This window comes from Dipodomys merriami, unplaced genomic scaffold, assembly GCF_024711535.1.
Source record: "Dipodomys merriami isolate MVZ:Mamm:240054 unplaced genomic scaffold, mDipMer1.0.p SCAF_15, whole genome shotgun sequence".
Classification (NCBI taxonomy): Eukaryota; Metazoa; Chordata; class Mammalia; order Rodentia; family Heteromyidae; genus Dipodomys; species Dipodomys merriami.
The window spans coordinates 33,529,155-33,554,637 of record NW_027202826.1 but is presented as its reverse complement, the minus strand read 5'-3'; the positions used below and the strand labels follow the sequence as shown (position 1 = coordinate 33,554,637).

The window sequence follows — 25,483 nt, the reverse complement described above, 5'->3', positions numbered from 1 at the left end:
AGCATTTTTACAATAAAAAAGTACTAAAATTAAAAACACACTCTTGCACAAATCAGGTCCTCTTGGCTCCCACCCATTGAAAATGATGTAGGGTGTGTGCGTGCAGGGAATACACCCTCCTGGAAAGTCTGAACACTTAAAACTGTGTTTGAAAAAAATAATCTCGGTATCTTTGTAATTGGTTAACTTATATACTTTGGTAAACCTTTTCACATAAAAATAGTTGGAGATCTTCAATTTAAGAGTATAATTGAGTGATTAGAAATGATATGCATCTCTGTCACACAATTATCCTTTCGAGATGGTATTGTTGAAGTCACAGACAATATCATCTAAGAGGGAAAAAAAACTTGGTTTCTTATTCCCACAAGAACAAGAACTTGGAAATTTAATTTTATTTACGTATTCTTAAACAAATTATTATTGGAGTAGGTAATTGTCTATAATTAAAATTACATTATTACAAATGTTTCAGAAAATGCAAAATAGTAATTTCTGATTCAAGATTAGTGTTACTGACATAAGACTGACTAGAAACAAAAAACTTTACTTAAAAAAAAAATCTACAGCCTGGCACTGGTGGTTCATACCTATAATTCTAGCTATTCAGGAAGCTGAGATCTGAGGATTAAGGTTGAAAGCCTGACCAAACAGACATATCTAGGAGGACTCATCTCCAACAAAACAGCAAAAGGCCAGAAGTCAATGCATGGCTCAAGTGGTAGAACACCAGCCTAGAGAGAAAAAGCCAATCAAGAGCAAAAGGTCCTGAGTTCAAGCCCCATGACCAATTTTTACATGCATGTGCAGACACACAGGTCCATGATCAAAATGAGCTGGACCTCAAGTGACAAGGAAGCAGAATTTACCAATATGAAAAGGCAGAAGGACCTTATGTTCAAAGAAGGAAAGGTATAATTTACAAAGCATTCTGAGAACTGCAAAAGGTCACTGCGGTCAGTGGAAGGCAGATCTCCCAGCGGGCCCCCCCACACCCCGGAAGATAGTTTTTTTTTTTTTTTAAATTTTATTGTAAAGGTGATGTATAATTTTAAGTAAATTATTAAAATTAAGCATAAGACAATATAATTAGAATATTCAATAGTAAAGTTGCACAATTGACTAGTAAAATAAAACTTTCAAATCTAATTTTTATAAAATATAATCTGAATTTTCAAAACAATATTTCCAAGTTATTTCTTCAGTTAAAAGTCTGAAAAGGGAGTACACATAGTGCCATCTTTTAAGCCTTCACAGAATGATCAGAAATCTGACTCAAGCTATCAATAAAAGTTTCAGGGAACAAAAAGTAATAACAACATGCTAAATCTCTTTTTATGTTTATTGTGTGTCATTTCTACCAATAATTTCCAAACAAACTGCTTCCATTTCAGACACAATGGATTTTTTTCCCTTCAGACTAAATGTACTTCTGAACTGAATGCATACAAAGTCAAGAAATGGAAGGAAAAGCAAATACAGAGCTGTCATTTTAAAATTATATTCTTAAAAGGTTTAGAGGTATCATTTGTGGAACACAAAGAGATTTCCTTTTCAACAGCATTCCAGGACATCACTTCTTCCTGCCTGCAAGCAGACAAGATTATACTTGTCTGGAATGTCACTGAAGTATTTATACAAAGGCAGTTTTTCAGAATCTTCTTATTGCAAACACAAAACAGGAAATACAGTAAGACTATCAGTACATGTTTGACACTATTTAGTATAAACTGTTTCTCCCTCAGAAAGCACTAAGCCTGCAGGTTAAGGTAAAAATGAGAATATTGACAAACATACCCTAGTGGTTTATATCAGACCAAGGGAAGACTCTGGGAGAAATATGGTAAGCATTTGCCAAACTACATTTTAGTTAGGGTTATGCTATAAATCTCTAGTAATAACTACTTTTTGCCAAATTCACAAGACATCCTATAAGAAATAAACACCCAATCAATAAGTTAATAGAAAGAAAGCTTCCTGAGACACAAAAAAATGTCTGGGTAAAGTGACTACCCATCCAAAAAGAACCCCACAAAACAAATAATACACCTTATATTCTAACAGGCAATATTTTTTTTTCACTTAACAAGAAAACAAATCTTACCACAGCTATATTTTAATACAGTTCCATAACCCTACCAATTGAAGATTTTGATGTTCACTTGCAAATGGATTATAAAATACAGCTAGTGTCTTAAGTATAATATTACAGAAATGAAACTTTAATTTTTCTCAAGCCAGCAGAATGAACTTTGGTTTGACTGCCCTCTGGTGTTGCAAAATTTTTATGACCACACTATCAACATTAAATAGTAACCATAGTATGAACATTTAAAGAGTTAAGTCTTTGACCCAATGGGCAAACATTGGTTAGACATCTGTTACTGAGATTTATCAAAAATTATATGATGTCTCTAAGCACCAGACACATACAATGGAAAAAATCATTAAGTAAACTAAACAGTACAGAAACTACAGAAAAGATACTGGTAGAACCAAATTAGTAAAAAGTAAAAAACAAAAACCTTGTAAAAACAAAAAGTTAAGCTGAGCCCTGATTGCTCATGCCTATAATCATAGCTACTTAGGAGGCTGAGATTTGAGGCTCAAAGTTCAAAGCCAGGCTGGGCAGTTAAGTCCTTGATCTAAAAAAGGCTCAGGGAAAACACCAAGGCAGGCCCTGAGTTCAAATCCTAGGACAGGTACCAAAAATAAATAAGTAAACCCTTTTATGGAAAAGGTTAAAACTAAGAGCAAGTAAGGAAAATGGTCTTATCACATACATCCCCTTGGGATAAAACCTTCAATCTTTTGTTTTATTCTTTATTTTTATTATCTGTAAGTTGTACAAAGGAGTTGCTATTTAACAAAGCAGTTTATGAATGTTACCCCTTTCCATCCCTCCCCTCCCCACACATTCCTTCATCTTCTTCATTTTGTAGGATATACAATCGATTCTTGACTCCCCTTTATTTGTACATCCATTTCCGCCTGACCTCATCCCACCCTTTCAGGTACCCACCTTCATGGTATTTTGCTGAACTTTGATTTTGGCTTTCTAAGGAATTACACTATTTGATTTCTCCCTTGAATTTACCTTATTTCAGTTAATACATTTGTATATACTTGCATACCACTGAAAGTACTTACAAGTTTGTAAGCTAAATGTAACTTCCACATATAAGGGAAAACATGGATCTGTCTCTCTGGGCCTGACTTCACTTAGCATAACTTTTTCCATTTCTTTACAAATGACACAATATTATTCTTTCTAATGGATGGATATAATTCCACTGTGTGTGTATAAATAGATATACTCATCTATCTATCTATCTATCTATCTATCTATCTATCTATCTATCTATCTATCTATCTATCTATCTATCTATCTATCTATCTATCTATCTGTCTATCCATCCATCCATCCATTCATCCATCCATCCATCCATCCATCCATCCATCCATCCATCCATCCATCCATCTATCTATCTACATATGTATGTATTTCCTTCATCCATGTGTCCACTAAGGGACATCTAGGCTGATTCCCTATCTTGGCTATTGTAAAGAGTGCTACAATAAATATGGCTGTGCTGGTGGTTTTATTGTATCCTGGTTTGTAATCTTTTGGAACTGCTGGATCATAGGGTAGTTCTATGTTTAATTTTTTTTTTTGTTTTGTTTTTAGTTGTGGGGACTTAACTCTGGGCCTCGGCTCTTCAGCTCTACCACTTGAGCCACAGAGCCACTTCCGGCTTTTTTCTGCTTATGTGGTGCTGAGGAATAGAACCCAGAGCCTCATGCATGCGAGGCAAGCACTCTACCATTGAGACAATTTCCCAGCGCCTATGTTTAATTTTTGGAGGAACCTCCATGCTGCTTTCCAGTGTGGTTGAACAAGTTTATATTCCAATCAGCTGTGTTACAGGGCTCCCTTTCAGCTACATCCCCACCAGTATGTTATCATTTTCTTCACAATGGCCATGGCCAGGGATGCTGAGCATTTCTTCACATGTCTATGGCCATTTTTGCTACTTCTTCTGAGAAGACTCTCTTTAGCTCATTAGCCTATTTATTAATTAGATTATTATGTCTTAGTTGAAAAGACCCAGTTGCTAGGACGAGCAAATGAGGGAGGTGGTGGAAACATTGGCTTGAGGTAACAAGTTCTTGTGGTCATTTAGCATATCATCCTGACTTGGCCGACATTCTTTTAGAAAGAGTACTATGAAGAGTGAATATAGAATGTAGAAGGGAGAGAATGATGGCTGAGAAACCAGTTAAGAGGCAAAGAAGTGACTCAGAATAGCAACAAAAGCAGAAAGATAAAATAGAAAAAAAAGGGAGGAAGTATGGCTCAAGTGGTAGAGTAACAGTCTTGAATGAAAAAGCCAAGCAAGGGTGAGAAGCCCTGACTTTGAACCCCAATACTGGCACAAAAATAAAAGGAAGGAAGGAAGCACCAGACTTAATATATAATCCTTTTTCCCACAAATGCTAATTCCTTCATTGCTCTGCAGTTTCTCAGGTTTTCATTAAATAAAAGTTAAATGAGTTCTTACTATCCTGTTAAACACAAAATCCAGAGGGAACACAAAATTTTAAGCGTCTATGCTACCAGAGAATGTCCCAATTCTATGCAAAATCAGAACACAAGTGTTCATGGGTTATGTATACTTAAATCACAATAAAAACCACACATTAATAGTTTCAAAAGAAGAAAACTTAATTGAGGCAAACAATACAACTCTTCCTAACTATATACTTGAAAACATAAAAATGAAGTGAATCTTAATACCATATATAATCTCAGTGCCTTTATCAGTTAACTCATATATTACAAATAGTCTCTGGATAATCTACTTATGCACAATACTTTTATTTAACGTTAACTTGTCTTAAACAAAAAAATAAAATAAAAGCTCGACACCAGTGGCTCATGCATGCAATCTGAGCTACTTTGGAAGGTAAGAAGAGGATTATAGTTTGAAGTCAGGATAGGCAGAAAAGTTTGCAAGACTCCTCTATTCATAGCTGGGAGCATCAGCACATGCCTGTCATTCTGAACTTCATGGAAGGTTGAGAACATCAGGATCACAGTTCATATCAGAAAGGATATGGAGTGGACACTGTGGCACACACCAGTGATCCCAGCACCGATTAGGAAGCCCACAGTAGGCCAAGTGAGTATGCACACAGGTGGAAAATAACAAATGAAAAACAGCTGGAGGTATGACTCACTGGTATCAAGTGCAAGGCTCTAAATTCAAACCCCAGAACTGCCAAAAATAAATAAATAATGATTATTTGTGTTTTTATATGGCTAAATAAGGCCTATAAAGAGAAGACTAAAATGAAAGAACCATCAGATTCACATTGAAAGCTTTAATCATTTTTTTTTTCTGGCAGTACTGGGATTTTGAACTCTGGGTCTTACACATGCTAAACAGGTGCTCTGCCACTTGAACCACTCATCCAGCCCCTTCGTGTATTGATTTTCAAGACAGAGTTGTTCTTTATGTGCATGCTGGACTACATTGTGATCCTATTTTTGTGTAATAGGATACTATGATAACAGACCTTGTGCCATCCAGACATTTTGCTTCCCCTGTAGTTTGGGATGGCAGGCATATGCCACTTCACTTAGCCTGAGATGTAGTCTCATGAACTTTTTTGGCCTGAACTGGCCTTGAACTTCAAACTGCAGATCTCTGCTTCTCCATTAGCTAGACTTATGAACTTGAGCCACTATGCCCAGCTTGGAAGCTTTCTTTTGAAATGAGAAATAAACATTTTTCATTTCCTGGAATTAGCAAATAATTTCTTCTGTACACTTCTGTGATTATTCAGAACCATACATACACTATAGAAATTTAAAATTTTTAAAGTACAGTGTAAAGTCTATAAAATGTAAGCTTTTCTAAATAATATATGGAAACAAATTATAACTTGTGTGATATCATGGTAGTGAAGGTAAATTTGGCAAACATATGACCAGTAAGTTATTTAGCAGTAAGAAACCCTTTCTCCTTAACAGTACTGCCTGTACTATTACTTTTTCAAACTTGGCAAGCTGTTTAACTGCTGAACCCCAATTTTATAATTTTCAAAAATAGAAATAAAATTTAGGAGTTGTTAGAATTATAGATAATAGGTACAGTGTGCAGTGCCTGGCACACTGCATGTGCTCAGAAGTGGTAGCAGTCCTTCCTGTCTTAGAGCACTATTTCTGAATTGTTCTGACTCTCATCATACTTTTTGCCTAAAATGGAACACCAAAAGAAAGAAACTGTAAGGAACTGCATATAATATAAATTCTCTGTAGGTCTCCCTTTAATATTCAATATGTACATTTGGTAATGTTTACATTTCTTCTTGTTTTCCACGAAGAAAATTCTTGCTGCACATGAGAAGGTTTGGCTTTTCTCTCTGTCTGTAGAAACACAGGTTTAGGCTACCAATGTGAACGTGAAATATCAACTCATGGAAACTTGGCTACAGAACTCTGCTCTCCTTCCAAATGTCGCAACTATTTAGGCAGGGCAGTCAACTAGCACCAAAATATAGTCAAGAATATAACTGAAAGAACTTTGATGAGAAATTGTTTTATTTAATGGTGATTATATACACACTCATCCACATCACTTCCTGGGGGACTATCAGAGCAAGTTAAGTAATCTTGAGGTGCACTTTTCAATTTAATAAATATTTCTGAGTAACCCAAAGCATTTTGTACTATACACAACTCCCAAGAAAAAACTACAAGTACAGTAAGAATATAAAAACATAATTTTCTAAAAATATATAAAAGAAATTACAAAGACATGTAATTTAGCTCAGTAAAATCCAACTCAGTAAAATTATAGCTAACAGCACTGTGAAAAAATCTGATGCTTCTAAATGTGGTAGTAAGAAAAGAGTGGAAAATGGGTCTTTTTTTTTCTTTTTTGCTAGCACTGAAGCTTGAACTCATTGTCTGGGCACTTTCCTGAGCTCCACCACTCTGAGCTCCACTTTTTGGTAGTTGGTTGGAGATGAGTCTCACAGACTTTCCTGCCCCGGCTGGCATTGAATCACAATCCTCAGATCTCAGCTTGTGTAGTTAGAATTATGGGTGTGAGCCACTGGCACCCAGCTTCCTTTTGTTTTCAATCCATAGTACTTTTTCCTTAAGTGTTTTTTTCTTTTAGTCAGTCATGGGGCTTAAACTAGGGGCCTGAGCACTATTCCTGAGCGATTTCCCTCAAGGCTAGCACTCTAGTACTTTGAGCCACAGCTCCACTTCTTGTTTTCTGGTTGTTAATTGGAGATAAGAGTCTTGAGGACTTTGCTGTCAAGGCTGGCTGTGATCATCAGATCTCAGCCTCCAGAGTCACTAGGATTACAGGAGTGAGCCACCAGTATCGGGCAAGTATAAGTTTTATTGGTCAAATTTATTTAAGTATACTTTATACACTGTAAATGTACTTTTCTTTGTATAGTTAGAAAAAAGATTTAGGATCTGAAAAATATATATAGTCCTGGAACAATCACAAGATATAGACTATTTCCATTATGCCTAAATGATCATTATGCTACTATGTGGTGAATTCTCTCAGGCTCCAACCCTGACTTCAGTCCTGCTTTCTCAAAACTTTATAATCAGTAAGTACATCCTGTCTCCTTTGTGTCAGGCTTCTTTTACTTAGCCTAGCAATTCTGACATTCAGATATCTTCTGCATTTATTAGCAATTTGTTCCTTTTTAATGGCTGGGTAGTATATAACTGTATGGAAATATCAGTTTATCCATTTATCACATGGTAGATAATTTATCTTGTTTAGGTGATTATGAATAGTGCTGTTATAAGAGTGTACAGGTTTTTTCATGGACAAATGCCCCCTTTTTTTTGGTAAATACCCAGGAGAACTGCTGGGTACTCTCCTAAACATATTGTATAATATGTATTTAAATATATATATTTAATATGACATGCATATTTAAACCTATTTTTAAAAATCAAAATGATGACTTCACTTAAATTACATTGGTTTACAGATAATCCATCATAATTTTTTGATAGTAAGTACATCTATACACAACACCACTAATCTTCCACAATTCATTAAATTAAGGAATATATTAAGGAATAATGTATTAAGGAATATGTTAATATATAATTATAATATATATAATTATGCAGCATTAAGGAATACTGCATAATACACTTGTCTAGTTTAAATTAGGTATCATATGTAATGACAGTGCAGTGTTGGCATTGGGGTACATCTAATAACTGCTAGTTCACTATCAATGTTTCCTTTTCCAAACGCTACTAGCTCCCCCATCCACAACTGACATTAATCTACACTTTATACCTAAGTCATTATTTATTAAAGTATACAATAGGAAGGCCAAACACAAAATTCAGCTATTATTTTAGAAAGCAAATCAAGTTCTATTTATTTCCCTAAGTCATTTTTCCTTTGGATGAAAAAGGAGAAAAACACTTGAAATCACAATAAAACCTGTATCTACAATAACTACAAATCATCTGAGGTGAGCATCACCACCTTGTGTCAAGAAAGAGTAACTGCAATAATTTATTGTAAAATAAAGAGAAGCAAAGTAGGAAATGAAATATACATCTTTCTAAATCTATTCCATTGCATAAATCACAAGAATTTTGCAAATGAAGTTTAGATTGTTTACATTTTCTGATTATAATGCATTAAAATGTTTATATTTTCAAATTCAACTGTTTATGCAGTAAGAACTGAGTTTTATCATATATTCCCAATACTTTTTAATATGCTCCTTTCAAACACATACCACATATAATACATGTCATATATATAGTAAAAATAAAAATGGTACTTCATTATTGTTAATACTCTGAACTTTAAAATAAAAATCACCAAATTACCCCTTCTAGTAGTAATAAATTACAATACTCAATAGATGGCTTTGGATTTGGTTCCTGCCTACATGGGAATGAATATTAGGTCCCAAATAGTGAGATTCAAATAAGATTTGTAATACAAAGAAAGGGTATTTCTTTAAAATTTATGTGGCTCAAAATGAAATAATCCTAGTTAGACACTTCTGCTTTAACTAAAATCACTTTTACATTTGGTGCAGTATTTTAATAGTTAAAAATATATTAAATAGAACCAAATTATGCCAGGCTAAGACATCTATGGAGAGAAAAGTATGTGGTTAAACAAGATTTTCTTTAAAGGAGTAATAAATTTTAAATGAAAAAGTCACGGCACTGCAACTGTCAATCCAGGTCTCTTGTTACCCAACAATAACCTTAAGGTTAATTTATGGGCTGCTCCCTTCCCCCCCCCCCAACCTTTTCTGAAAATCACATGGTTAAAAAGTTACTTTTGCACACCTGGATGATACTTGCTTGCTTTATGACCTCTTTGACAAAAGGAACTTTACAAGAAAGAATGACAACAAACCACCAAAACACAGCAAGCAAAAACCTCTTCGGTAAACAGAATCCTTTTGGGTAGTTTGCATTCTCTATTATTATCTTCTCTGTCATTACAACAAAATTGTACAACATGAATGATATATCAGATTATCTACTACATTTTGGCCAGACACAGACTCCTAAGGGGCTAAATAATTTCAAAACCTAAAGTTTGTTGGCAGTTGAAGACGAATGAAAAAGAGCCCTGCAGCTTAATTCTTCCACTATTTATCTCACTGTCAATTTCAGGCTTTTCTACTACTTACTGCATATGCTATTCTGATCCCCATCACTTCAGTCTGTTTTGTGACACATGTTGAACTCATTTCCTCCAGAGTCATTATTTCTTTCCAATTTGCTGCTTCCATTTTTATGCAGAACCTCCTTCTCAAATGCTGTGTACTTTGCAAAAAATTTTACAAAGGGTTGGGAAGAGTTGGGCCTAGAATCGTACAAATAGTATGATAAAGTTACACAGCTCTTCATACTATTGCATCAACACAGTAAAATATTATACACCTGCTGGGAATGTGGCTTAGTGGAAGAGTGCTTGCCTAGTATACATGAAGCCCTGGGTTCGATTCCTCAGTACCACAGAAACAGAAAAGGCCAAAAGTGGTGCTGGTGGCAAGTGGCAGAGTGCTAGCCTTGAGCAAAAGCAGTTCAGCAAAAAGTGCCCAGTCTCTGAGTTCAAGCCCTATGACTGGCAAAAAGAACAACACCACCACCTCTATCATAGATTCATCAGACTGCAGCTAGAAAGTTAGAGGAAATTAAATTACACAATGTAGTGTAATTTTAAAGTTAGAGGAAAATATAGATTTTAGTGTCACTTTGAAGCTAAAACAAAATTACAGGCTTTAAATACAAGGTTCAAACAAGAGTCTATCAAACTCCTTATCTGAACAGTAAGAGTAGTTCAGATAAAAAATTTGAGTGTACATGTTCTTTTGCTGGTTTTTATCAGAGAAAGAAACTATTTTTAGATGAATCATGAGAATTTTACTTTCAATTGTCCTTCCTCCATAAATAACCAGAATTATTCTTATTTTTCTTCTACTTCGGTAACTCTTTAGAATATTCCAATTATCTCAATGCCAATTAAATGTTCAATGATGCTGACCTACATTGAGGATCCTGACTAAATACATTATTTTTGAAACAGAAAGCTATATAAATCATTCCTTTTATTTAGGTGGCCCCTCAGTAGATGAATGGATCAAGAAAATGTGGTATATGTACACAATGGAATTCTATGCCTCCATCAGAAAGAATGACATTGCCCTATTTGTTAGGAATGGAAAAACTTGGAAAAAATTAAGTGAAGTAAGCCAGGCCCAAAGAAACATAGGTCCCATGGTTTCCCTTATTTGTAATATCTAGTATATGTATGAGTCAAGTGGAAAAGGTCAGATAATGTGATGTCAGGAAAATGAACCCTTAGATGTGTATTTTAATGTTTTTTTTCTTTCATGCATGTGTTTCTAACGCATTTATAAGATTATCTCTTTGTTGCTTTGTATATCCCTCCCCCACAGTATAACCCCTGCTTTCACTATATTTGATGTCAGTATAACTTGTGGAGGAGATGGGGAAAAACCAGTTGTTTAAGGATACAGGTGGACCTGTTGCAACAATGAGAAGTACAAGTTGTCATATCCAAAACTAGCTTTACAACGTCGGTGCGGGGGGGGGGGGGGGTGGAGGAGAAGGATTGGGACTGGGGGGGGGAGGGGGGAGGCTGGGAAGGGATGTGAAGGGTAAACAAAGGAGGAGGCTGCAATGCTTGGTAAGAAATGAACGCATTATCCTGCCCATGTAATTGTAACTCCTCTGTACAGTATGTTCACAAATAAAATTAAATTAAATTAAAAAAAAAAAAAGAAACTTACACACAGGGTCTCACACTCACTTGGCTTCCTTGTTCATGGCTGGTGCTCTACTTCAGCCATGCCTCCAGCCATGCTTTCAGCTCTTTAATTGGAGATGGAATTTCCTAGCCTTTTCTGCCTGGGCTGACCTTGAACATAAACCTTCAGATTTCAGCCTCTTCTGAGTAGCAAGGATTACAGGTATGATCCAGTAATGGCTAGCCATTAAGTATTATTGATATTTATTATATAGAGTGTCTCTTCTATTAATGCATAAGAGATACAGTAAAAGACAGAAACAGTATCCCATAGTTAGAAAGATCTAATAGTTAGAAAGAATCTAATATATGAACTTAAACAGAGTTGATTCTTCTATTCCTAAGGTTTAAAACTCTTATGGCAACTATCATGAGAATTACTGGGAAATCATCTGCAATTAAGGAAAAGAAATATCTGGGATTCATGTGGAAAGCAGGAGAAATTGAGGAACTAATTTCAGAGTAGTTCAACTTCTGATTCTAACTACACAAACTAAAGGCAAGAAGCTATTACTTAGCATATCTGAATAAACATTCTGGCTTTTAACTTTGGTTTTTATTTTGTTGTTAATGAGTTTAAGTTCCATAGCAGTTCACAAAGTGAAACTGACATCTTGGACTGCATTAGCAGAAGTATAGCATTCAGTAAGCTTTGTATACATTAGACTAAATTTAAGCTATCACAGCATTCATTTATGATATTTACAATTCCATATTAAAAAGGAAAAATGAACAAAATATCAGAAAAAAATTAGAAAATGCTGAAAATATAAAGCCAAGTTAAATAATCCAATATGTCAAACCTGGAAAAGACTGGTTAGTGGGACTGTGTACAGACATATAAACGTTCTCAAAAATAATAAAAAAAAGCTCATTAGTGGAGTGCTAGAATGAGGAGGGATGGAAAGGAGTGGAAGAAGAGGGACAGGAGAAAGTTACACAGGAGAGGAATAAAACTGTTACAAATATTAGAATAAAACCACGCTTAAGTGTAGAACAGGGAGATAAACAGCTGCTGGTTTTGTGAAAGAACTAACTGCCCAAGGCAAAGAAGGACTTGGTCTGATAATGAGGAAACCATTCTCCATCAGCTCAGGTTATTAGGAAGCAAAGGATGGAGATAATGAAAGTATTTCTGTGTCAATGTATCAGAAAAATAACTCTAGAAAGGACTGCCCTAAATAATCCCTAATTCTAAAGAAATTCTTTTAAAGTTTGCGTGTCAAATGCATATATTTTATTGTGATTTTTTCTCTAATAGAAGACTAAATAGATTTCTAATTTTATGTTAACATAGCCTGAAAATCCCAATGACAAATACTAAAAATGGCATTATACTACTACAAAAAGGTAAAAATCAATGGAGCTTTGACATTCAGAGGATGAGAGTATTTACATTATCATATAAAAATTCATAATTTATAGATCTGAAAATCATTCAGTTGGAAAAAGTCTAATGAACTACATTCTAAAAGATTGAACTTCCGAGAAATGTTGTTTCAAGTAAATTCCAAGAATGTACTTCAAAGAATTTAATACAGGGACTGGGAAGGTGGCTCAGTGGTAGAGTGCTTGCCTTGCATGCCTGAGGCCCTGGGTTCGATTTCTCAGCACCACATAAGCAAAAAGAAAAAAGCCGGAAGTGGCACTGTGGCTCAAGTGGTAGAGTGCTAGCCTTGAGCTGAAGAGCTGAGGGACAGCACCCAGGCCCAGAGTTCAGGCCCGACGACTGGACTCCCCCCCAAAAAGAATTTAATACAGCCTTCCTACTATACTCAGCTTTCTTTAGATTCAACATTATGTTAACAAAAAAAGAAAAAGGAAAGGACTAAGAAAAGGAAAAGAGCTGGGTGCCAGTGGCTCACTCCTGTTATCCTAGCTACTCAGGAGGCTGACATCTGAGGATCACAGTTCAAAGCCAGCCTTGGCAGGAAACTCCATGAGACTCTTATCTCCAATAAACAACTAGAAAACCAGAAGTGGTGCTGTGGCTCAAGTGGTAGAGCATTCACCTTGAGCTGAAGAGCACAGGGACAGCACCCAGGCCCAGAGTTCAAGCCCCATGACCAACAAATAAATAGTATGGATGAAAATCTCATCAGCAATTCAACAAAGAGTTAATATTCAGAATATGCAAAGAGCTCAAAAATATAAAAGAACTAAGAAATGTACTCATTATCTTGCCCATGTAATTGTAACCCCTCTGTACAGTATTTTCGCAATAAAAAATATAAAAGAACAAAGAATAATCCAACTAATGAATGAGCAAATGAACTGAACAGAAAATAGCTGATAAATGAAGAAATGCTCAACATCCTTAGTCATAAAGGAAATGCAAATCAAAACTACACTAAGATTCCAGCATTCACCAGGAAAACAAATAAAAACAAATATAGGCAGGACAGTCTTTTTCTATTCTATTGGTGGGGATGTAAATTATTATAACTGACTCTGTAAAATCAGTACGGCAGTTTCCAAACTTCAAAACAGACCTTTTTTATGACCTATTTATTGTATATTAATATAATTTTCATGTATTGCAAAATATTTCTTAACTTTTTTTTTAGCCATTTCCTTACATTGTTGAATGAGTTAATGGATTATGCCAGTTATTAACTGAAATCCCTGGAGATCCATCTGTCCCAGGAAAAGCCCTCACAGACAACCAAGTGAGTTTACCAATCTCCTAGGCATTTCTAAATCTAATCACATTGATAAGATAAACCACCACAGAAGTTTTAACTGTTAAGACTGTTTTTTAAACCAATACATTTACTGTACACTTTGAACATCATATTCTAATTACAGAACTACAGAGAATTTTTTCATAGCACACCTAATAAAATACAAATAATACTCTATAATATTTTCAAAGTATGGGGCTGGGAAGGTGGCTCAGTGGTAGACCGCTTGCCTTGCATGCATGAGACCCTGGGTTCAATTCCCCAGCACCACATAAGCAAAAAGGAAAAAAGCCGGAAGTGGCACTGTGGCTCAAGTGGTAGAGCACTAGCCTTGAGCTGAAGAGCTGAGGGACAGCGCCCAGGCCCAGAGTTCAAGCCCACAACCGGACCAAAAAAAAAAAATTTTTTTTTCAAAGTAATGCAATACAGAAAGAAAATGGACTGATTTTGCCATATAGTTTTGTTTAAACTTTAAAGAACTTTAAAAGGAAATGAGAGTTTTGATATAGTGTGTCAACTGAGTTGTCACCAAAGTATACAGTTCAGAAAAGAGTACCTGGGGTTAAATATAGTTGGATTTCTAATATTTAAAAAGTAATCAAAACATGTATATTTGTATATAGACACAAATGTACATATTCATGTACTTACAAACCAACACATATGTAATATGTATGTTTTTTCCATTCTCTAAAGCTTCTTGAAGCAAAGATCATTAGTCAGGAAGTGTCTACAGTATGCAAAAATGGGGATACTTCAACATTTTGGATACAATGAGGAATTAGGAGTTTTTAAACACAGGAATTAATGTCTTATAAAACAACTAAAATATAAGTAGAACTTACATAGTATTAGTCTACATTTCTGTTGTCCCTTGCTGCCTATACTAAAAACAAGATATAACTAGTACACAGTGGCCCATTTTAATTTTCCAACACTGTCTAATAATTAGAAAACTAATAGTGAAATAGAAAGTGATTTGATACACACAAATATTAACAGCAAAAACACCCTGGTAAGATTAAACAACCTAGTTACTAAACTGAACTTACATGTGCACCTTCTTTCTTACCTTATCAATCCTATCTGGGCGATTAGTAGCTGCCAAAATGGTTACATCTTTTAACTGTTCAATTCCATCCATTTCTGTTAAGAGTTGTGCCAAAACACGGTCAGCCACATTCCCAGAACCTGAAGAACTGAGGTTAAAAATACTGTTTTAAACATCTGTTTACTCACCCTCCAATACTTCATCTACTATAGTTATTTTACTTTATGTTGTTTTATTTTATGCTGGTACTGAGGCTTGACCTCAGGGCCTGGTGCTTGCAGTCCTTTAGCTTTTTCCCTTCAAGGCTGGTGCTCTACCACTAGAACTACAGCTCTACTTCTGATTTTTGGTGGTTAACTAAAGACAAGAGTCTAAACTTTTTCTGCCCAGGTTGGCTTTAAATTGTAATCCTTTAATCTCAGCCTGTGAGTAGCTAGGATTACAAGTATGAGCTACCAGCACCTGGTGGCATCTACTATTTTTAAAAGAATTGTTATTCTGTAAGAATAATGTACAATTCAAACAATAAAGTACATGTGATAAATCATTAAATTACTACATTACCAAACAAAAATAATAGTCAAATGATTAACTTTCCCCATCAAACATGCTTTTGCTCTCCAATATCAAAATGATAAATGACTATCAACACTGAGAAGCAGGACTTATCAAGTATTTCAAATGGTTTACTCACCAAAACATGGTTTTTTAAAGCAAAATGTACATTCTGCATGCCAAGTAAACTAACAAGAAAATGTCCATTTTCAGCAGGTATGAATATACAGTAACTTTGAAAGACAGTTTGGCAAGCTATTTTTTTCAAAACAAAAGATCCTCATAGTACTGGGACATTGTGGCACATACATAACTGTCATCCAACCTGTAGGAAGCTGAGATTAGGAAGGCTGAAGTTCCAGGCCTACTCTGGATAAAAGAAACACCATTTCCTGAGCTTCCATTTCCACAGGAGAAGCTGGGCTTAATAGTATGGACTAGTGCTCACTGTCATCTAGCCATATACCCAGGTATTGAAAAGCAAGACAGAGTAGTACTGTGGCTCAAGTGGTAGAGCACTTTTCTTGAGCTGAAGAGCTCAGGGACAGCACCCAGGTCCAAAGTTCAAGCCCCATGACCACCACCACTAAAATGTTTGCTGGGCACGCCTGTAATCCTAGATATTCAGAAGGCTGAGATCTGAGGATCGTGGTTCAAAGCCGGCTCAGGCAGGAAAGTTCATGAGACTCTTATCTCCAATGAACCACCAGAAAACCGGAAGAGGCACTGTGGCTCAAGTGGTAAAGCACTAGTCTTGAGTTGAAGAGTTTAGGGACAGTGCCCAAGCCCAGAGTTCAAGCCCCGTGACCTTAAAAAAAAAAAAAGCAGCAAGACAGTAACCAGTACAAACAGGGCTGCAGGTGGGGCTTCAGGTGTGGCCAGCTCTAGGCAGGATTCAAATTCAGCCCAGCTAGGTGTTACTAGTGAGGGGAGGAGAGCAAGCCAACTACTATATTACTTAGTAGTGAACAGAAAGGATGAAAGATTTGCTTGCACAAAAATTCACATACAAATGTTTCTAGAAGCTTTATTCATAATTGCTAAAGCTTGGAAGGAACCAAATGCCATTTGAAAGGTGAATGAGTAAACTAGTTCATTCAGATAATGGAATACTAAACAGAAAACACTGAAAGGAAATTAACTTTCAAGCATAAAGACGTATGGGAAAAACGTTAAATGCACCCTACTACATGAGAAAAAGGCAACACAAAAAGAACTATACCCTGAAGACTTCCGGCTATAGAAATTTTGTATAGGGGGGCTGGGAAGGTGGCTCAGTGATAGAGCGCTTGCCTTGCATGCCTGAGGCCCTGGGTTTGATTCCTCAGCACTACATAAGCAAAAAGAAAAAAGCCGAAGTGGCACTGTGGCTCAAGTGGTAGAGCGCTAGCCTTGAGCTGAAGAGCTGAGGGACAGCACCCAAGCCCAGAGTTCAGGCCCAACAACTGGACCCCCCCCCCCAAAAAAAAAGAAAGAAAGAAATTTTGTATAGGAACACTAAGACATGATGACAACAAAGAATCTACACAGAAAGTAAGAGGATCAGTGTTGTTAAGACATGTAAATGGAACAGGAGGTAAAGATGTGTCACCTTTTATCATTATAGATATTCTATTTACCATGAGTTATTGTTTTTATTTATCTTTAAGGCATTTCTTTGATCTAAATATACTTCATTTTTCCCTGAATTTTGATACAACAGGAGAAAAAAGAAAAAAGGTAAGATTAAAATCCTGAGCCACCAGCGCCTGGCTCAACCAATTTTTATATTGAAGAAACACATCTCACAGAGAAAGACAAAGACTTAAGATGAAAGGATGGAAAAAGATTTGAGCAAATGGACCTCTGATAAAACAGACTTTCAATTAAAATCTGTAAATGGAGTCAAGGAAGGGTACTTCACATTAATAAAAAGAAAATCCAGGGCTGGGAATGTAGCTTAGTGGTAAAGTGCTTGCCTAGTATGCATGAAGCCCTGAGTTCAAGTCCTCAGTACCACATAAACAGAAAAAGCTGGAAATGGTGCTGTGGCTCAAGTGGTAGAGTGCCAGCCTTGAGCAAAAGAACCGTAGGGACAGTAACCAGCCCCTGAGTTCAAGCCTAGGACTGGCAAAAAAAAAAAAAAATCCACCAAGAGGAAGTTAGTTAACAGACATTCACCAAATAGTGAATACACCCCAGTAAAACGGGGGAAACTCCAGTAAACTTGTTTAATTCTAAAGGAAAATCTGGGAAGTGGCCCTGTAGCTCAAGTGGTAAAGCTAGCCTTGAGCTGAAGAGATGAGGGACAGCACCCAGGCACAGAGTTCAAGACCCACAACTGACAAAAAAACCAAAAACAAACAAAAAAACCCAACTGTTTATAAGGTGAATGTCCAACTCCGCTGATAACCACATTGATTATAACTTCTAGTTCCTCTGATCCTCCATTCTCTTATTCATAGTAATCTAATAATATATACGTAAGTCATATACATAAGTCCTTACAGTTTCTAAACTCTTTGATTATGTAGCACGTAAGTGAAGTTACTTCACTGTTTTAAATTCTTCATGTTCAAAAACATGCTGCTAATATCTCTAGCCATTTGTAACCAGGGAGAGGACAATCAATGTATTCAATTACTGTTTTGTATAGGAAGAAAAGGTGGTTGCAATTACTGCTGAAGATTGGAGTAAAGGGCATTGTTTAGATTCTTAATGTCCATACTGCCTTTATTTCTCTCTTATCTCCCCAGATGACGGACAACTAGCTGGAGACTGGCATAGAAAAAATGTTTTATGGGCAGAGAAATAATTTTGGCTGACTTTCAAAGATTTACCATAAACCATAAAACTGACAGCTAGGAAATCAAACCCAACTCTAAGAAAAAATTCATGTACAAATGTTTAATCATTAATGTGACAAAATGATTTCTCAAAACTTTATAATATGCTTGAAATAGGCAATATGACATTTGAAAAATGAAAGCATTGAACTATAGAAATATTAAAGCCAATGGGACCAATTCTGTGGCTTGAATTCAAGGCCTGGCCACTGTCTTGAGGATTTCTTGCTCAAGAAGAGCACTCTATCTTTTGAGCCACAGTTCCATTCCTGGCTTTTTGGTGACTAATTGGAGATAAGCCTCACAGACTTCCCTGCCTGGGCTGGTTTTGAATTGTGAGCCTCAGATTTCAGCATCCAGAGTAGCTAGTATTACAGGTGTGAGCCACTAGAATCCAGCTTTAAAGCGAGACTTTCATAAAATAATTCTTTCCTTTCAGAAGTCAAATCACTTTTCTGAATTATTCCTATTCAAAATGCCATGGACCAAAGGACAGTGTGATATGTTAAAGCACCAAATCTGGTTAGCCAATCATTTGTTCATTTGGTTATGTATTTTCCCATGGATTCTCTGTACCACATAGCAGATAAGAACAAGTATAGCAGCCTGGCGCCATGACTCACACCGGTAATCCTAGCTAGTCAGGAGGCTGAGATCTGAGGATCAAGATTCAAAGCCAGATAGGGCAGGAAAGGCTATGAAACTCTTATCTCCAATAAACCATCAGAAAACCGGAAGTGGCACTGTAGTTCAGGTGGTAGAGTGCAGCCTTGAGCTGAAGAGCTGAGGGACAGCACTCAGGTCCAGAGTTCAAGACCCACAACTGACAACAAACAAACAAAAAACAAGTATAGCAGAGAATATGGCTTCCAGAGGTGAGAATACCTAGTAACTGCTAGTTACGGAAAAGATGTGCTAACACCTATCATATAAGTTTGAAATAATTCAACTATAGGTGAAAATAGCACAAGAACCATATTGAAAACTTCTTTGTGATCCAAAGGGGTCAGTGTGGAGAAATAGGCTCTGCTGGAGGACAGTTTACTAGTTGGTCAGGGTTAGGCTGATAAGGGGGATGACTGAGGATGAATATGATCGAAGTACAATTGTTCGCATGTGTGAAACTAGAACAATTGCTGAAATTGTTTTAGGAAAGAGGGGAAGAGGTAAGGAAGAATGATAAAGGAGATAATACAGGTTGCAATATATTTAGTATATGGATTATATGGATGGAAATGTCACAATAAATTAATCACCTCCTCCTCTACACACACACACACACACACACACACACACACACACACACACACACACACACACACACACACACACACACACACACACACACACACACACACACACACACACACACAGAGCTGATTTTAAGAAAGAAAAAATAATTTTGTTATATGGGAATAGAATAAGGAGTGGCATTACCAAAACAAAACAAAACTTACTGTGACAATACTAAAATTTTCAAAACTAATTGCAAAGAAATCATTCACATAATTGCTTTTGTTTTTTTTTTATTGTAAAGATACTATACAGAGGGCTACAGTTACATGACTAAGGTAATGAGTACACTTCCTCTTGAACATTGTTACCCCCTCCATTGTTTTCCCCCTACCATCCCCTCCCTCCCTCCCTTCCCCAGGTTCTTTTTTTTTTTTTTTAATTGTGATTAAGTGATTACATAATTTCTAGAAATTCACAGTATTATGGAATAATGATGCTCATTTAAAGTCACAAGTTCATTCTAACTTTCCTGGAGCAAACTGTCTATCACAGTCTGTAATATATAATGGTGCTCACATGTTATATACCATATATGTGATCAGCAGCATGGGGATATTTAATAGTGGTTCAACCAGATGAGTGGGAGTTCTTTGTTTCTTAAGTCCTGTTAGTTTTGTCATATCACCTAACATTTTGGATTTAGCATCCACTTATCAGGGAGAGCACGTACCGTTTGTCTCTTTGTTCTTGGCTTACCTCGCTCAACATGATTCCTTCTAGCTCCATCCATTTCCCTGCAAATGCCATTATTTTGTCATTTCTAATGGCTGCATAATATTCCATTGTGTATAGATACCACAATTTTTGGATCCATTCATCTGTGGTGGGGCATCTGGGTTGTTTCCATATCCTAGCTATTGCGAACAGTGCTGCAATAAACATAGAGGTGCACGTGTCCTTGTATATTGGTTCCTGTTGTTCAGGGTAGATGCCTAGAAGTGGTATGACTGGGTCGTAAGGGAGGTCAATCTTTAGCTTTCTAAGGACCCTCCAGACTGCTTTCCAAAGTGGTTGTATAAGTGTACATTCCCACCAGCAGTGTAATAGGGTTCCTCTTTCTCCACATCCCCTCCAGCATTTGTCGTTGGCTGATTTGTGGATGTGGGACATTCTGACTGGGGTAAGGTGGTATCTCAGGGTTGTCTTTATTTGCATTTCCTTTACCACCAGGGATGATGAACATTTCCTCAAGTGTTTCTTTGCCATTTTTATTTCTTCATTTGAGAAGTCCCTCTTTAGTTCCCTTGCCCATTTAGTAATTGGTTTGCTAGGTTTGGGAGGGATTAGTTTCTTGAGTTCCCTGTATATACAGGATGTTAACCCCTTGTCTGATATATTGCTGGTAAATATTTTTTCCCAATTAGTTGGTTATCTTTCTAGCTTGGTTGCGATAGCTTTATCTGTGCAGAAGCTTTTTATTTTAAGGTAGTCCCATTTGTCGAGTCTCTCTCTTAACTTGTTGTGACCCTGGGACTCTGTTCAGGAAGTTCCTTCCTGTGCCTATTAGTTCAAGTGTCTCTCCTACTCTGTCCTGCAATAGTTTCAGAGATTCAGGTTTAATGTTAAGGTCTTCAATCCTTTTTGAGTTGATGTTGGTGCATGGTGATAGGCTGGGGTCCACTTTTAGTTTTCTGCATGTGGCTGCCCAGTTTTCCCAGCACCAGCGGTTGAAGAGGCTGTATTTCTTCCATTGTATGTCTTTGGCTCCTTTGTCGAATATCAGCTGGCTGTAGGCCTGTGGATTTATTTCTGGATCTTCTATTCTGTTCCATTGGTCTTTGGGTCTGTTTTTGTGCCAGTACCATGCTGTCTTTGTTATTATAGCTCTGTAGTAGAGTTTGAAGTTCGGCATGGATAGCCCTCCCATATTGTCTTTATCCCCTAGAATTGTTTTGGCTATTCTAGGTCTTTTGTTGTTCCATATGAATTTTGGACTGTTTTCTGTATTTCAGTGATGTACGTCATTGGGATTTTAATAGGAATTGTGTTGAATTTGTATATTGTATGTTTTGGAAGTATTACCATCTTTACTATATTGTCGGCCTATCCAGGAGCATGGGAGGTCTTTCCATTTCCTAGTGTCTTCTGCAATTTCTTTCTTTAACTTTTTATAGTTCTCATTAAATAGTTCTTTTACATCTTTGATTAGGTTAATTCCTAAATATTTTATTTTTCGGGAGGTTATTGTGAATGGGGTTGCTCCCTTTATTTCCCTCTCTTCCTGTACATTATCAGTGTATAGGAAGGCAACTGATTTTTGTGGGTTTATTTTGTATCCTGCTATTTTGCCGAAGTGATTTATGATTTCTAAGAGTTTGGGGATGGAGTTTTTGGGATCGTGGAGGTATAGTATCATGTTATCTGCAAAAAGGGATAGTTTAACTTCTTCTTTCCCTATGCAGATCCCTTTAATGTCTTTTTCTTGCCTTATTGCCCTGGCTAAGGGTTCTAGGACTATATTGAAGAGGAGTGGAGACAGTGGGCATCCTTGCCTTGTTCCTGATTTTAGGAGAATTGGTTGTAGCTTTTCCCCATTAAGTATAATATTGGCTATTGGTCTGTCATAAATGGCTTTTATTGTTTTTAGAAATGTTCCTTCTATTCCTATTTTCTCCAGAGCTTTTAGCATGAATGAATGTTGAATTTTATCAAAGGCCTTTTCTGCATCGGTGGCGATAATCATGTGATTCTTGACCTTGGCTCTGTTGATATGTTGGATTACATTTATTGACTTACGTATGTTAAACCATCCCTGTGTCTCTGGGATGAAGCCTACTTGGTCATAGTGTATTAATTTTTTTTATGTGTTTCTGGATTCTGTTAGCTAGATCTTTGCATTTGTGTTCATCAAGGAAATTGCCTGTAATTCTCCTTTTTGGTTGGGTCTTTGCCTGGTTTGGGGATGAGTGTGATATTGGCTTCGTAGAATGAGTATGGGATAGCTCCCTCCTTCTCTGTTTCTTTGAAGAGCTTGAGGAGTATGGGTATTAGTTCTTGTTTACAGGTCTTATAGAATTCTGCTGTGAATCCATCTGGTCCTGGGCTTTTTTTTGTTGGAAGACTTTTGATAGCTTCCTGTATCTCATTATAGGATATTGGCTTATTTATTTGGTTAACTTCTTCTTTGCTCAGTTTGGGCAACTTGTATTTCTCTAAAAATGCATCCATTTCTGCCCGATTTTCTTCCTTTAGAGAGTATAGCTTTTGAAAGTAGTCTGTTAGAATTGTTTGGATATCTTGGGTACGTGTTGTGATGTTTCCTGTGGCATCCCTAATCCTATTAATATGGTTTCCTCTCTTCTTTTTTTAATTAATCTAGCCAATAGGCCATCAATTTTATTTTTTCAAAGAAGCAGCTTTTTGTTTGGTTTATTTTGGTTATGGTTTTCTGATTTTCTAATTGGTTAATCTCTGCTCTTAATTTGGTTATCTGGCTTCGTCTAGTAGCTTTAGGTCCCATTTTTTCTTGTTTTTCTAGCTGTTTTAATTGCAACATGAGATTATTTACTTGGTCTGTCTCCATTCTCTTGATGTGGGCACTGAGGGCAATAAATTTGCCCCTTAGGACTGCTTTTGCTGTGTCCCACAAGCTTCTTTGTGAGGTATTTTCATTGAGTTGTAGGAAATGCTTTATTTCTTCTCTGATCTCTTCTGTTATACAGGCATTGTTAAGGAGTGTGCTGTTCAATTTCCATGAATTAGAGAAATTTCTGCGGTATGCTTTGTTACTGAGAGCTAGCTTGATTCCACTGTGGTCAGATAGGATACAGGGGATTATGTCGATCCCTTTGTATTTGCTTAAGTTCCTTGCATGAACTATGATATGGTCTATTTTGGAGAAAGTTCCGTGAGCTGCTGAGAAGAATGTGTACTGTGTTGTTTTAGGGTGAAATACTCGGTAGATGTCAGTTAATTCCGCTTGGAGTATGGCCTCTCTTAATTCGGTAGCTTCTTTGCCAATCCTCTGGTTGGTAGACCAGTCCTTTGGTGAGAGTGGTGTGTTAAAGTCTCCTAGTATTATCGTATTGGGATCTATTTTATTCTGTAAGTTTGAGAGCATTTGTTTGACATATCTGGGTGCACCAATATTTGGGGCATATAAGCTGATGATGGTTATATCCTCCTCTTGGATTGTTCCCTTTATTAATATGTAGTGTCCGTCCTTGTCTTTCTGTACTGATTTTAATGAAAAGTTTATTTTGTCAGATATCAGGATAGCTACACCTGCTTTCTTACTGGGGGCATTTGATTGGTAGATCCTTTTCCACCCCTTCACTCTGAGTTTGTTTGTATGTTTGGCTGAGAGGTGGGTCTCCTGAAGGCAACAGATGGATGGGTCTTGTTTTCTGATCCAGTCCTCAGTTCGTTTTCTTTTAATTGGCGAATTCAGCCCATTTAAAGTATAGAGAGATGCATTGTTGTCCCTGCCATTCCATTTTCCTAAGTTTTTCTTCTTTCCTTTCCTCCTGTGCTTGCTCAGTTAGACTTTGAGTAACGCCTGTTTGGGGCAGGTCCCAGTTCCTGGTTGCTTTCTTCAGGTTGTGTCCCCCCTCTTAGAATTCTTTGTAATGCTGGCTTAATGTTTATGTATTCATTTAGTTTTTCTTTGCTATTAAAAGTTTTCAGTTCTCCATCGAATGAGAATGCTAGCTTTGCCGGGTATATTAGTCTGGGTTGGCAGTTATTGGCTCTCAGGGCTCGTATGGTGCTTTCCCAGGCTTTTCTTGCATTCATTGTATGGAGAGATCTGCAGTGATTCTAATTTTTTTCCCGTTGTAGTAAAGCTCCTTCTTCATTTTTGCTGCATGCAGGATTGTTTCCTTATTATTCAGAGCTATCATTTTTACTATAATGTGTCTAGAAGTGTTTCTCCTGGGATCTTGCTTGTTGGGTGTTTGATAAGCTTCTGTGATGTAGTTAAGATGGTCGTTTTTGAGGTGGGGAAAATTTTCATTGATTATCTTGTTAAATAGGTGTTGCATTCCCTTGCTCTGGAATTCCTCACCTTCGTCCACTCCGATTATGCGAAGGTTAAATTTCTTGGCATTATCTGCTTGCTCTTGAATTTCCCTATGGTTTGAGTGATTTTTCCATATCTGTCACTTTTTGGTCCAGTTGGCGTATTCTGCCTTCTGTATCTGACACTCTACCTTCCATTACATTCACTCTGTTGACCGTGGCTTCTATTGTGGTTTGCATGGAGGAAATGGATCCCTTTATGGATTCAATGTTGGTTCTCAGAGTACTGGTCTCACCTCTCAATGAGGTATGCATTACCTCTAATTTGGCGTTTATCTCACTTCTTACTGAGGTTTGTGCAGCTTCTATTTTTGCATCCAACTCTTGTTTGATATCCTGTATCTCTTTTGATAATTCATCCTTGTGCTCTTCCAATTTCTGATCAATTTCTCGCTTTATTTCTTGAGTCATTGCCTCCAGCAACCCTTGGATGTAGCTTTTGTCTTCCATTCCTGCTTTGCTCCCACTGGGGCTCTCCCCTGCGTGGCTGCTGGCTTTTGAGGTGAGCTTGCTGTCCTGGGTGGTGGTAAACCTTGTGATTTTTCTCTGTGATTTTCGCATGTGGGTTCAGGAGACTGCTCTTCAATTTTGTTTTGGTGTGTCTGTCTTTGCTTGGTTGCTGATTCTGTATTGGTAGAGAGAGTCTGTGCCTGATCTGGGTTCTGTTGGGAGCCTATTTCC

The 25,483-nt window shown here is 36.9% G+C and overlaps 1 protein-coding gene across 1 annotated transcript in view; it reads right to left on the bottom strand.

The window, feature by feature from the left end:
• The window catches only part of Afg2a (AFG2 AAA ATPase homolog A), a 130,149-nt gene that overhangs the window by 44,535 nt on the left and 60,131 nt on the right, over positions 1-25,483 (bottom strand). Inside the window, exon 14 of the mRNA XM_070022556.1 lies at positions 15,129-15,255. Within this exon, the coding sequence (XP_069878657.1) occupies positions 15,129-15,255 (127 nt within the window). The remainder of the gene's footprint in view (positions 1-15,128; positions 15,256-25,483) is intronic.